General features: G+C 34.3%; 1 protein-coding gene across 1 annotated transcript; it reads left to right on the top strand.

Annotated features, from left to right (window-relative positions):
* The first annotated feature begins 6,747 nt into the window (after positions 1-6,747).
* Positions 6,748-13,620, top strand: LOC120075111 (sister chromatid cohesion 1 protein 2). The gene is given in 14 exon segments (XM_039028286.1): positions 6,748-7,272; positions 9,135-9,387; positions 9,482-9,519; positions 9,604-9,644; positions 9,835-9,899; positions 9,996-10,681; positions 10,903-11,014; positions 11,481-11,617; positions 11,737-12,140; positions 12,369-12,405; positions 12,500-12,521; positions 12,614-12,725; positions 13,288-13,366; positions 13,369-13,620. Coding segments are annotated over 14 exon segments (2,154 nt in total). The 5' UTR covers positions 6,748-7,148; the 3' UTR covers positions 13,413-13,620.
* The last annotated feature ends 825 nt before the right edge of the window (positions 13,621-14,445 follow it).

Here is a 14,445-nt window from a genome sequence, read left to right as displayed (position 1 = left end):
ATAGCCCATTTAGGGCAAGTGGTTTGTTTTTCATAGCCTCTAAACCTCGACCTTATCTCTAACTTCTCTCTATAAATTCTATACCCTTTCCTCCTCAAAAGTTCTTGAGGCCACTCTTTCAAGTTCTTTGGAATCCTAGAGAACAGCAAGGTAACTTTGTTGGTGGTATCCTTCTTCTTGGAGAAGTTTGAGATTGTTGATAACAGTGGAAGAGGAAAGCTAGAGGAATCAACTAAGGTGAGTTTTGATTTCTTCTCTTGTTCCTCTTTTTCTAGCATGCTTATAGTTTAGTTTGAATGTTTATCCTAAAGATGCATGTGTTATTTTATTATTTTTTTTGTTTCTATAAAAAATAATGTTTAAATGCAAGACGTTCACACGCTTCCACGAGAATTCGATTTCTTTAAAGGAAGCTCTTCGCTTTCTTCGATGGCTAGCCAAAGTCTTCTCGTATTCTTCCTTTCTTTCTTCTTTGAGATTTATTCTTCCTTTTATAGTCTCGATACAAATAAGGTTCTTTATGAACAAAATTTTGTTCACGCTTCTTTTGACGAGTTACTAATATCCATCATTCATCTGCATCTTTCACTTTCTCTTCTTTTTCCCGAGAGTTAACTTTCTAGAAGTCGGAATTTTGTGGGGGCTCTAGTGAAGAATATATAATAACAGGCTTAAGAAATCCAAGTTAGATCAAACTCCCTATTGCACGTAGTCGAATATCAAGATGGATCATTACTATGGCGTGATTTGTTTGCACCACATCATTGAGGTCCCACTCAATCTTTTTCTCTTGAGCTAACTTCAAAATTAACTCCTTCAGTACAAAACACTTTTCTATTGGATGACTGACAACTTGATGATACTTGTAGTAATTGAGATCATTTACTCTCCCTATTTCTGTAGGTCGTTTACATTCAGGAAGTTTAATGAATTGTTTCACCGGCAGTTCCTCTAATGTGAATGATCTCATTTTATAGAGAACCTATGAGCGGAAGCGGATCATCTAAATCCCATTTCGATTGAAAACAAACGTTTACAATAAAACATAAACAAATTATGCATCTTAACTAAAATTACAAGATACTTTTGAACAATAAATAGAGTTCAAGTGATTATACCTTTGAAGAACACTTCTTTATGTGAATCCCTCGAGCTTTCACGAACTATTCGAACAACCCCGAACTCCTCGTACAACAACAAATCTCGAACTAAAAGGGAAGAACACAACCACTTGGTTTCCTCAGTATTATCAGTGTGAGAACCCAAGAGTGGTGGGCTCTGGCTATTTTGGTTAGGAGGGAGTTTTTTAGATTGGAAGAAGAAGACGATTGAAAAAGAAACACACTATCATGTGGAGAATTTCTCAATTGTGTAGACAAAAGCACTATCGCATAGGCTCTCAATCTATTGCATAGATCTGTGTATTTGTCGTGTAGATCTTTTTTGGAAAAATAAAATCTTATTTTGTTTATCCCAATTTGCCACAAAACCACTTAGCTTCCCACTAAGGTAGTTAGAGAGAAAAAGAGATTAATTATCCAAAATAATTAATAATATAAATAAATATGATAACCAACTTATCATATTATATTTATAACCTATAGTTTTAATATTGCATTATATACAATATAAATTATAGTTCTTTTTCTCTATTTTATGGCATTTAATATAAATCATATTTATATTAAATTTAACATCTATGAATCTCATTCATAGAAAATATATTTGGATCACATTCAAATATTTATTCCTCCAATTAAACAATAATGTATGAAATAGATCATGTCAATTATATCATATATATAATTAAATTGATTTAATTATATCATATATAATTAAATTCCTTTTTGTTAACTTGAACATTTCCAATTAACCCAAAAACTGATTCTCAACTAAATCCTTTTGAGCTACCAAGAGGACCTTATGAACCTGTAATTTAAAGCTCTGACGGTACGTGAATAATTAATTAAACTCTTTAATCACATTATCCACCATCTGTTAACTGTCGGGCACTCCACTAAAGATCGACAGCTGCATTTTTCGTACTACAAATATATTTTTGTGTCAATTGGATATAACCAATCAACAGTACGATGACCCTTCACAAATTGCTCGTAAGTACTACTGGACCAAATTACAATTTTGCCACTGTAGTTACCTTTAACTCCTTAAGTACCATTAATCCCTCTAATAAACAATAGATCGTAGTCCCATTATGACTAAACTCCTTTTGGGTCAAGAGAGGGTGTGGTGCTACATTGTTCAAGACCTGGAATCAGCCTTTAAGGGAGCAATTTATCTACTTACCCCTGCTTCCAGGAAGGAGTGAATTTCATCTTGTGTAGCTGAGTTCCTAGCTCCCCAATCAAACGAATCCCCAAAACGGTAGACTTATTGAGTAAAAAAATTGGTCACTCTCATCCATACAAATCAAATGACCGCTCTCATAGGCAGAAGTGCACAACTCACTCAAGATTAAGGTCATATTACCAATTGTCATCCTAGTGAAATGAAAGTCTCTATTACGAACGGTGTTATATAATGAGACTAAGCATTTCGTGGTCCGGTCTTATACAAACTCCTTTGTATAGAATATCCCTGCTCGCATGTCTAATACATGAATGATCAAGATCAGATCATTTGTAGCACTTTACAACTTTTGTAACATCTACAAAACGGGCCATACTCGTAATGTTACCATGATAAAGTACCCAACCTTATTCATATACTACAGACCATTTAGGTTATCACTTAAACATGATCCACTTGTATGTCTTTACATACATGTTTATGTTACGATAATAAACTTGGATGTTAGTTTATTGGTTTATGGTAATGCAACTAAAATATCATATATTTCATAGAAAATGCATAAAATATCATATATTATTAATCACTTACTAGTTTGTTCATACAAGGTTTACAAACTATAGAACCCTACGAGATTTAGGGCATCAATCCCAACATAATATATCGGGCATATCAGAGTCTGAAAAAGGGTAGACGTTTTCTTGTTTCTCTTTCAACGTCAGACGTCTTTTCTCACCCACATCTTGGTGTTTCTCAATATTTTTCTCCTCGGAGATAAACTTGTATGTGATTAATAATATAATCACATATTATATTATTGACGACCATGGCTTCTTTAGTAGCACCTTTCGATACCTCCTGGATGCTCTTCATTTCTTTCTTTTCTTTCTTTACTTATGGGACCAGCAAATTGTTGCTTCCTCTATTAGCAATGCTTAGCTTCATATCATGAGCTCAGGTCACCAACTCTTTAAAGGTGCGGGGTCTTATCACTTGCAGGATATATAGAAGTCTTCAGTGCATTCCTTGAATGCACATTTTCATTGCAGATAGTTCAATTAATCTATCTTTGCAATCAAGGCTTAATGCTCTCCAACGATTGATGTAGCCAATGACCGGCTTTCCTTTTCGTTATTTGGTGGCAGTGAGCTCTATCATGCTGACGATACGCCTAGTGCTGTAGAAGCGATTAGAGAATTCTCTTTCAAGCTGCTTCTAACTATCAATAGTTTTCGCTTCAAGGTTGGTGTACCAGTCGAAGGAATTTCTCTTCAGAGTTCGAACGAACTGTTTAACCATCAAATCTCCTCGCGTACCAACATTTCACATGTTTTAATGAAATGAGCAACATGTTACTTTGGGTTGTCCTTCCCATCAAATTGTAGAAACTTAGGTGAGTGGTATCCATTTGGCATTCTTAGATTGCTAATCCTCTATGCAATGGCCTGGAATATAAGAGGGAAGTATGAGTAGGTCCACCATACTGAGCCTTGATGGAGTTGACATCATCTCCTACAATTACTGGACAAACAACGAAGCAATTAACGTTGAATTATGTGGTTGACTTTCTTGCATAACAGTCTTTCCTTTGTCATCATTCCTGACTATGGGTGTATGCCTTGATTCAACAACGTCATGACTCTTGATGTGATTCTTGAAGGATGAAATTTCATAATCCCTTTCTTTGACTGCCTTCATCAACATGTTAACTTTCTTTTCGAGTTCGACCAACATTTCTTCATTTGTTCCCACGACGACCATCATGCTTGACATTATATTTAGGTGTGATGCTTCTTCACTTGATTGTTCAGAAGGTGGAGTATGGTTATCAACCGCAGGACTTTCTCTAGTGACAATTTTTCCTTGCAGTTGTTTTGACATTTGTTGCCATATATTCCTTACGATCTCAAAGGGTGATAACTCTCCAGATTGTTGAATCCCCTTAGAGCGGCTGCAAGTAATTGGCCTATTGTGGACATCGTTTGAAGTTTTGGGAGCATTGTTTTTAGATGCCATGACTTCTTTAAGTAGATTGTATTGTAGAGAAAGAGATGAAAGGTAGAGATGGCCCCAAGGGACGTGCCAAACTGTTCACACGAGATTTCCAAGGGAATTTAATTCATAATTTTTTTGTATTGATTTCAGTATAGTAAAGTGGATACAATCTCTAATGTTTGATCATTTGATGCCTTCTCTAAAACAAGGGATAAAAGTTTAAAATTTCTAATTCTTCAATCTTCAAGGAGCTATTTTGAACTTCAATCTTCTAGAATTAAATGAAGCTTTAATCTTCCAAGTCTTCAATCTTTAGAAGGATGAGAAGGTCTTTATTTATAAAGGATTTTCATGGGTTTTTAGGTGGCTGTGGGTCCATTTGCTTTTGGGGTATTAGGCTAAAGTTTGGACTTGAGCCTAGTCTTTTCTTTCGCCCAAATTTTTCACTGTGGCTTGAATTGTGTCGAATTTTGGACCTGAGCAATTTTAATTATTTGGCCTGATCCAATTTATGACTTAAAGCCCAACTGAACCTCTAGCAAAATTTATTAGTCGTGGTCTAGGTCTCAAAGCTGTTGAAGTTGATAAGCCTCTTATTATAATCAAATGGTCATATGGAAAACACGTGGCATTTTGTAATTGGTTGAAATTTCTTCTCCAACAATTACATATATTGAAATTTTATTAAAGAATTAAATAAGTATTTAATTAATGAAAAAATAAACAAATTAAGCCTCCATTGAAAGAATACTATAAAAGGAGCATGTGTATAATGAGATTATAGAAAATGAAGGAAAAAAATACTTAGTTGGGATTTTCAAATTGAGAACAAAATTTAAAAAAAAAAAAAAAAAAAAAAGTTTTTTGCTATAGAAGATTTCCTAAATTTTTCAAATCCTCTCTCCATAATCTTCGGACCTCTATATGAATATCTTCCAACAAATCTGTAATGGCCAAATATGCAATTTTTTTTTTCAAGCAAGAAGAATAAACAAAGTGCGACTTGCAATGTAGTGGTCGGATTTGCTCCAAGTTTTGATTATTGATTCAAACAAAATTTGTCACAAAATTTTGCACTGATTCAATTCTCTCTTTTGAGTTTTGTGTAAGTATTTGCATATATGTTATTCTTTTGTTGTCATTGTTATTTAGTTATTTTGTGAAGGTTGATTGAAGTTGGAATAGACAAAATAGTAATCATGTAATTCATGAGATAGTGGAATAATACGTCCAATTTATTTTTCATTCAAATTGAAATTTCATTCTAATTCATTTATTTCGTTTTTCTTTTCAAATCCAAAAAGAAATCTCATTTAAATTCTTTTATTTATTTTTTTCTCTTCTCTCATTCAAACGGAAATCTCACTCTAATTCTCTTATTTCCTTTTTTTTTTTTTTTTTTTTTTTAATGGAAAAGCATCTGTAATGAAAAAAATCATCTAATTTTTTTTTGAGAATTGTTGGAGAATAAACTATTAAAAAAATAATAAAAGTAAAATAAGTATATAAACAATTGTATTGTAAGTAACAATAAGTATATATTTTAAAGTTAATAATAAGTTCGGGTTAGTTCTTAGGTGAACTCATGAACCAACCCAACCTATAAAATTTTTATTTATTTGAACCTAACCCGATCTAAATAAGTTAATAACCCAACCCAAACCGCACGGGTTAGGTTGGGTTGGGTTAATCGATTTTTTGGATCATCAAATTTTTTTAACACTCTTAGTCTGAACTTTCAAGGCCCCAACTTGATTTGGTTCAGTGTTTTCCTTCCGAAGAACAAATTTTTTTAATCCTCACTATTTCTGAAAAGTTTTCTTTTTTATATAAATACTTTTTATGGTATCACATTGACATTGTAAATGATAAATGACAATGAGATTATCAATTGTTTTTTAATTTTTACAAGTAGATTGCATCCATAAAATATAGCAAAAGAGTTGTATTGTTTCTATTTGCAGTTGTATGGAGAAGTTGGTTTTAACTTTTTCCACCCTTGGATAAGACGTGCCCCTATGTAATTTCATTTTTTTTTCCCAAAAAGTATAAATAATGGTAAGGGCAAAATAAGTATTATTAAAAAAGGGCAAAAAGAGTGGGTAAAAATTCCCCTATTTTTATCTTTTTAATATAGTATAGATACATATTCTTAAAAACTCTAAGACTAGCCAACAAAGAGCGTAGCTCAATTGGTATAGTGTTTGGACTATTGACCTTGAGGTCAAAAATTTGATTTCCCACATCATACTTTAATTACAATATTTTTATAAAAAAAGAAAATTATAAGATTAAAATGGTCAATTTAAAATATTAAAGATCAAATGCATATATTGTTTTGAAATTCATGGATTTTTGATATTTTTTTCATAAAAAAAAATGATGTTTAAAAAGGAAAAAGAAAAAAAGAGAGGAGAAATTACGGTCGGCGTATCCGTCTGATTCAGAGTTATGCAAGCCTGTCCAAAGAAAACCGTTCGCTTGCTGTCGGTTGATTTTCTCTCACAACAAATTTTCAAAAAAGACACTTGCCCCAATTGAATTCCGCCTCTCAATTTATTAATTTTCCGTTTTTCCCCCAAAACTTTTCACAAAATTCCTTTCCAGACGCATTTTCCATTTCTGTTTTTTTTTTACCTTGCAAGCTGCTTCTTAATTTTTAATTACCAATTTACTTCTTCGGTTTCGAGTTGGGTTCAAAGATTCCCCGGCACTATTCTTCTTCTTCTTCTTCTTCTTCCATTTTGCATGAATGTTCTGCACTCTCTCCGCATTTGAACTGCAGAGCCGAAAGCTTCACTGCCTTCTGGCTTGTTGGGCCGTAAAATAGAAGACATTGAGCCATGTTTCACTCACACTGCCTTCTTTTGAGGAAAGGCCCTTTGGGCGCCATTTGGGTTGCTGCTTACTGCTTCAAAAAGCTCAAGAAATCTCTGGTTATGGAAACTGATATCCCCTCCTCTGTTGGTTCGTCCTTCCCTTTCGTTTTCGTCTCGTAATTTTCTTCCCCTCTTCATTTCTGCATTTCGGATTTGGGTATAGCGGGAATGTTTCATCGTATTGAGTTGTTTTGCTGAAGTTATTACAGTTCGCCTATTTTTTGGGTTAGGACTTCTTAGTGACCAAATGATCTTATTTCCTAACATATTGTGAACATATCTTGTTTGCTATGACCAATTTGGGAGGGGAGACGGCGAAATCGTGTTTTACTTGCAGTGCATTTGTCAATTTGATTAATGTTGGTTTGTTCCATTATTAGTTATCGTACACGAGTCCGTTTGGATAGGGAAATATTTGGTTTATTGATTTCTGAATTTTGATTTTATGTTTGGTTTGGATTTATGCTTTTAGCAGATTGTTTGCTTCACTGGGTTGCCTGGCTTCTAGAAAAACCTAAAATGTCAATAGAAAACCGTTTGGACCTTTCTCACAAGTCAGGGTCTATTTTCTCTGGTTCTGGAAATAATTTCACTTTTTTTTATTAGGAATTTATGCGTCAAAATAATTGCGCTTGTATGTATATGTTTAAACATGAGAATGTGCAATGTAGACCGCCATGGATTCTGTGGTCAAATAAGTAAGTTGAGATGTTCCTCTTAGGGATTTAGTCGATGAATGGCTAATTGGCTATTGAGAGTGTTATGAATTGCTTTCTAGCTTGTCTTACATAAAACTTTGGTTTAAATACTACTTTGGTCCGAATACTTTTGTACTTGGTTCATTTCGGTTCCTATATTTTTACAATCTTCATTTTGGTTCTTACATTTAACTTTGGTTCATTCTAGTCGTTGTACTTTCAAAATATTCATTTTGGTCCTTGTATGTTCAACTTTTGGTTCATTTTGGTCCCTGAACTAAAAAAAGTGATCATTTTGATCCCTTACAAATGAAGTAAAAATGAAAATGAAGGGACTAAAATGGTCACTTTTTGAAAGTACAAGGACTGAGATAAACATTTTGAAAGTATAAGGACCAAAGTGAACCAAAGTTGAAAGTATAGGGACCAAAATGAACTAAAATCAAAAGTATACAGACCAAAATAGTATTTGAACCTAAAACTTCTGAAAAATCGTAAAAACAGTGATTAGAAGGCAACCCTTCAAAAGTTCATCAAGTTTTGATGGAAGAACAACTTCTATTGTTAAAACTTGAAAGTAATGCTACGTCTACAAAAACAAGGGGAAACAACATTTAGAAACGAATGTCAAGCAGTCTTGTGTTTAATATTGTGGCTTATGGATAATGCATTCCACTATCGAGAGATTTGGTAGTGTAATAATAGTAAAGTCGTCCAGAGAGCTTAGATAGCATGAATGAGAGACCGACCAACTAGCATTGGTGTGTGATTTTAAAGTGATGACAAATAAGAGAAAATGGATCTATATATATCTATAGAGCTCAAGCATAGTCATATTTGTATCAAATCACTAGTAAAGGCTCTGTATGTAAATATGATTTTCTACTCTAAGTTCCGATCACTATTTTCCCTTGATATTATAGTATACATGTTTCTGTGTGTTAGTAAATTTTAGATGAGTTGAATGTTGTCACACACAGCATAGTCTTTATTTATTTAAATGAAAAAGTTGAAGCCCTTTCGTCAGTGATTCATAATCTGAACGAAATTTTACTTCATTCTTGGTTTTTTTTTCTATGATCAGTTATGCTATATATTTTAAAATGATCTTTTTTTTAATAATTAAAATTTCCTTATCAATCTGAAGTTGCATATACACACACCTTTCTCTTCATTTTCTGGCTGTTGGTGCTATTTTCTCTTGGTTCTGACCGCTCTTTCCCCTTTGTAATGTATTTATTGTTGTATGCAGATAAAATTTTGCAAGATGAACTAAATGCTGTGACATATAGAGTAATGGCCTACCTCCTCCTTGGCATTGCCCGGATATATTCCAAAAAAGTCGAATATCTGTATATTGACTGCAATAAAGTGCTGACTGAAATCAATGAATTTGTGGTCAGAACAAAGAATAGCACAAACCAAACACCTTGTTTTGCTATTACCCTTCCTAAAAGATTTGAACTCGACAAATTTGATCTGGGCATTCTTGAGGACCTTACTAGGTAGGCTATCTAATTGAGCTAATCTCTCTGTTAGGCTTATCTAATTTGTGTTTGATTATAATAATTTTTAACTAGATGTTCCCAAAATTTTCAGAAGTCACATGGCATCTCATGAAGAGATTACCCTTAGAGGTATGGCGTTTATTTTTCATTCTTCTGCTAATATATTTTTTTTCTTATAACAATTCTGTTATGCATCTCATGTAATTTGTGCAGATAATATATGGAAAAATGACATCATGCTGTTACTTGATGAGGTAAGTGTTTCATCATCATGTTTAACACTTAAATAAATCAGACTCTAAATTATTTTGACCGAGTGTTTGTTCATAAATAGTTGTTAATGACTTCTGAGATACCTCTAATCAATTTAAGAGTTTTAACTTTGGAAGTTTAAATTCGATCAAATGTGCATATAGTTGAAAATTTTATCTTACACTGTTGCAGAACCATGGCCAGGAAATCACTGCACTTCACAGTATACGCTATTCTGATGATACCATATTTGAAGAGTATGTAGGCCAAGCTCCCCTGTTACTTCATTAACTTCAACATTCTATTTTCAGTCTATGTTGGGGAGAAAGTTTTAAATATTCTTATTGCTCCAGTGTCTTTTCACCTCACCTCAAGGACATTGAGATGCAGGCAAGCACATCACATCACCACATTATGCCAGAAAAATGTCAAGTGAGTACATTCTCTGATGAAAAATATGAGGTTGAGGTATCTACTGGAATAGAGGATGCACATCTCAAAGCAATTGAACAATTTGATGAGGATCATCGATCTGATGAAGAAGAGACGTGGAAGGAGAAAATGCTGCAATATAGAAATGCAGTCCCCGAAGCAAGCACTGAAATGGTTTTGACTAATAGATTTTCTCATGAAAAAATTATAATGGTCAAGACCGTTTCTACAATAGAGAGGGAATCTTCAGAGAATGTGAAATCATCAGACAAAGATTATCAGAGTGAGGGAATGTACAGGGAACAAATTCGATCAGAGAATGAACTTGAGTTCATTAATGGAGGCAATAATATCAACACCTCAGAAAGAAGCATAGAGAAACTTAGAGATAATACTATAACTCTACTGGATGGCATGGATATTGATATGTCGTGGGGTGCACAAAATGAACCTACAAAACTTATTGTAATGGATAGTGAAGGGGATAATTTGAAATTTCTTGAAATGCAATCACCTAAAATGAAAGACTGTGATGGTTCTAGAAATGATCTTCCACTATCTATTTCACTTGATGGAGTGTTCGACTCCAAAATTCCAGATTTTACAGGTGGGTAAAATTTCTCAACCAAGTTCCATCATTTAAATGATTTGTCTACAATTTTGTCATGTGCCATCTTTTCTCCAATATTTCTGAGTTGAACAGATGCTCCTATATTCTTTGGACTACTAGAGTCATGTGTTTCCGTAATCTATTCAATTGAAATTAATGTTACTTGGTAGTTACAAATGTAGGACTTCCGTGTAAATCATTTTTTCCTCTCCATGTAGGTACTAAGGCACCTGAGTTTACAACAATTTCAACACCAGCTAATAAGGAGAGGCCTCGGACATCAAGGAAAAGAAAATGCACTGTTGATGATACTATAGTATTGCCTAATGAGTAAGTTACCATACCATCTATAAGTTAGATATTGCAAATGTTCAATGGTTGTTTTGGATTCCCAACCAATGTGTTCTCAACTGGTTTTGCATGTTGAGGGTCTTGACACTGTGGCTTTTGAAGGGATTGTCAAGATAAACTGTTTATTTATAATACTTGAAGAGCGCCATGTTGTAGACTTGTAGTTAGTGCTTTGTAAAAAAAATTGAAGAGAACCTCGCCATAGTATTTTATATGGTAATGTTAAATATAAAGTTCTTACATGCAAAAGCTCACATTAGTTTGAACAGAGCCAAGATTTTAGGTCATTATTATGGCATTCAAAGTGATTGGTGTTTTGCCCCCAAAAGTTAAAAGATCAGAAACCTGAATTTCCCTCATAGTTCTAAGTTAGATCAGATTTATTGATGAACTATTATCTTCTTTTGAGATACAAATGATATAACATGTTGGTGAACTATATCAGGAAACTTAAACGAAGCATATATGACGCTAGTGACTTAGTTTCGAAAAGAAGAAAATGTCCTTGTAGTGCTCTTACTGCCTGGAAAGCTAGTCAAATTTCTAGACTCTCCTCTGGCTTCTCAATACCTTTGATGTCCTGTAAGTTTATGAGGCTCTTGAGTGGGTTTTTGAAAGTCATATTTCATCTTGAAAAGCAAAAAGTATTGAATTTTTTTCAAGGACACTATTTAATCATTTGATGGTGGTTTTCTCTACAGGTGTTTCGTCTGAGCTTAGGTCCTTACTTTCTGAGACAAAAGTGAATATATCTAAATCTACTGAACTGGTGAAATTTCCTGGAAACTTGGATGTTCCAAGTTCTCCGGCTTTTCACATGTTAGTGAAAATGGATATCCCGTTCACAACTCTTGAAACTGGAGAACATTCAAATGAACCAGAGATTTCTGGATCGATAACCATGTACAGATCAGAACAAATCACGGCTTGTGTGGATAGAGTTGCAGTTTCTGAAGCTTCTGTCCTGCAGTTGTCCATTTCAGAACCTCAAACTTCAGATGGACTCGAGCAAATAGCAATAGCACCTGGCACACCTGTTCGGTGCTCAACATCAGCTAGATTATTTAGGAGTCCAGATAGCCCTAAAGTTCCTAACTCGAGTGCAGTAAGGCTTGTGAATTTTTTGGAATTGTATACCAAACATATTTTTTGTCAACCCCAGGGATTCAATCTTCATTCATGTCTTGAACGTGTGAATATTGTTCATCCTCATAGATTGGATGACACCTTTCGTTATCTACTTGAAGACATAGTGTAGGCATTTTCTTTACAGTTATATTAGATATTTGTCAATATACTGTTTGACGATTCCCAATTTTTCCCCTTTGTTCAGCAGATAAGGTTTTGTGAAGTGGATGAGCCAGAAACTGGTAAGGAGCATCTTCAAGCGATTTTATTATGATGTTAGGAATCTATTCATAGGTTGTATGTTTAATTACTGGATTTTTTTTTTGATTAATATAGATGGAGGGTCTGGGAGAACCAGGTAAACTGGATTGATTGGGTTCACGTTTCTCAACTGCTCTACATTTAATTCCCACTTGCTTTTTACTTGTTAAAAGACCTCTGATGATACAGAATGGTTGCTGAATATCTTCTCCAGCGGAGTCTGGAAGAGGCTGTAAATTTGTCACATCTTCTTAGCGACAAAACAAGAAAAGAGAGTGCTGGTGTATTCTACGAGATATTGGTATGTTTTTCTTCTTCTTTCTCTCTCCTTATTTCAATCCTTCGAGTTCATTGTCTGGTTCATCATTTTTCTACTTGTGGTTTGATTGATAGTAAAGTACATCTTGAATTTTATATTTCTATGTGACGAGGAAATTTGAAGCACTTTAGACAGGGTGTTATAGAATTTTATAGAAAGAGTTGACTTAGTAGATTATTTTTTGTATAATTGACTTGGTTTGGTGACACTTCCAGCATTAAACTCTCTCATCTGTACTGAATATTTTAATTAAAGTAATGAAAAGTTCCAAGATTCTAAACTCCTCATAGAAATATACAAAGATCCTCTGCAACCCGAAAAATACAAGAGAAATAGAAACTTATATGTAAAGTAACACCCAAAAGTTCAAACTTCACAATCAGCAATCGAAGAAAATTCAAACCCAAGCCTAACAACAATCACCTCTTGACCCATCATTCTGTAGTAAAAAGGATATGTGCCAAGAACTGTGAAGACGTGTTGCTCATATTAAATCATCACGATCTTTGGTATTGAGGGGTGACATTCAAATATGGTCTTGCAGGTACTGAAAACCAAAGACTGTGTGGATGTGAAACAAGATTGTGCCTACGGTGACATCTTAGTATGGAAATTACCAAACTGGAGGCAGCCTTTGGAACTAGTTTGTCCATCACATGTGAAGACTAGGTGTAAATTTGTAGGACAGAAATGGAATTAGCTGTTTATTTTCCATGTTTACAGCATGAGGCTAATTTTGATGTATAGTAATAAGTTATAACAATCTGTGTAGGTGTTTTAGGTGGAACTTCTGACTTGTTATAAGTCGAGGATAAATCTATTTCCAAAGGTTTGTTTGGATTGATTAGAGAAAAAAATGTTTTTTTTTTAAAAAAAAGTCATTTATATTTAAACTCTTTTGATAAAAACCATTTAAAATACACCTTAAAAGTATTTAAAAGTGATTGCCAAACATTTCAAAATTTTCAAAATTGCTTATTTTTAAAATTAAACCCTTGAAAAAGTTAAATTAAACACACCTTAGCTTGTGTGAATGAAGTTGAAGATACAAAGGGGTGTTTGTTTCAAAGGTTGGGATTGGATGTGTTAGGCATCCTAAGTCACCCTTATTTGGGACATGGATTTAGGAAGCCGTGGCTTCCTACATCATTTTCCCATGGGTACTATTCAAACCCATGAGTTACCCCCTCCTCTTCCTCTTCCTCTTCTTCTTCTTCCTCTTCGTCTTCGTCTTCATTTTTTTTTTTTTCTAATTTAATCTAAGAAGTATGTCAGCCAACCGTCGGTCAAGCTCCGGACACCACCTTTGGTGACCACTGCGGCCAACTCCAGTAGTTACCTCCAGCGAACATCGCCGACCAACTTTGACATCATCTCCGGTGATCGCCGCAGACTAACTTCGGCCTCTACCTCTGACGACTGCCACCGGCCAACTCTGGCTTTACCCTGGTGACCATCGTCGGCCAACCTCCAGTCGCCACTGGCCAACTTCGACCACGATTGTCCCCCACAATGGCAAAAATCCGGCCACCAATTCCATTGGCCACCCTCTGACTGCAACCTTTGGCGACCACCACCAACCAATCTTGAAAAATATTAATAAAAATACTTCTAGTATATAACAAACTAGACAAATTTGTATATAAAAGCATTTTTAAGAAAGAATTGTAATACATATATGTTTTTTATTTTATGTTGATGA

The sequence above is a fragment of the Benincasa hispida genome, chromosome 4 (assembly GCF_009727055.1).
Source record: "Benincasa hispida cultivar B227 chromosome 4, ASM972705v1, whole genome shotgun sequence".
In the NCBI taxonomy this organism is placed as follows: domain Eukaryota; kingdom Viridiplantae; phylum Streptophyta; class Magnoliopsida; order Cucurbitales; family Cucurbitaceae; genus Benincasa; species Benincasa hispida.
Note: the sequence above shows the minus strand (reverse complement) of the source record. Positions and strands in the feature narration are given on the sequence as shown.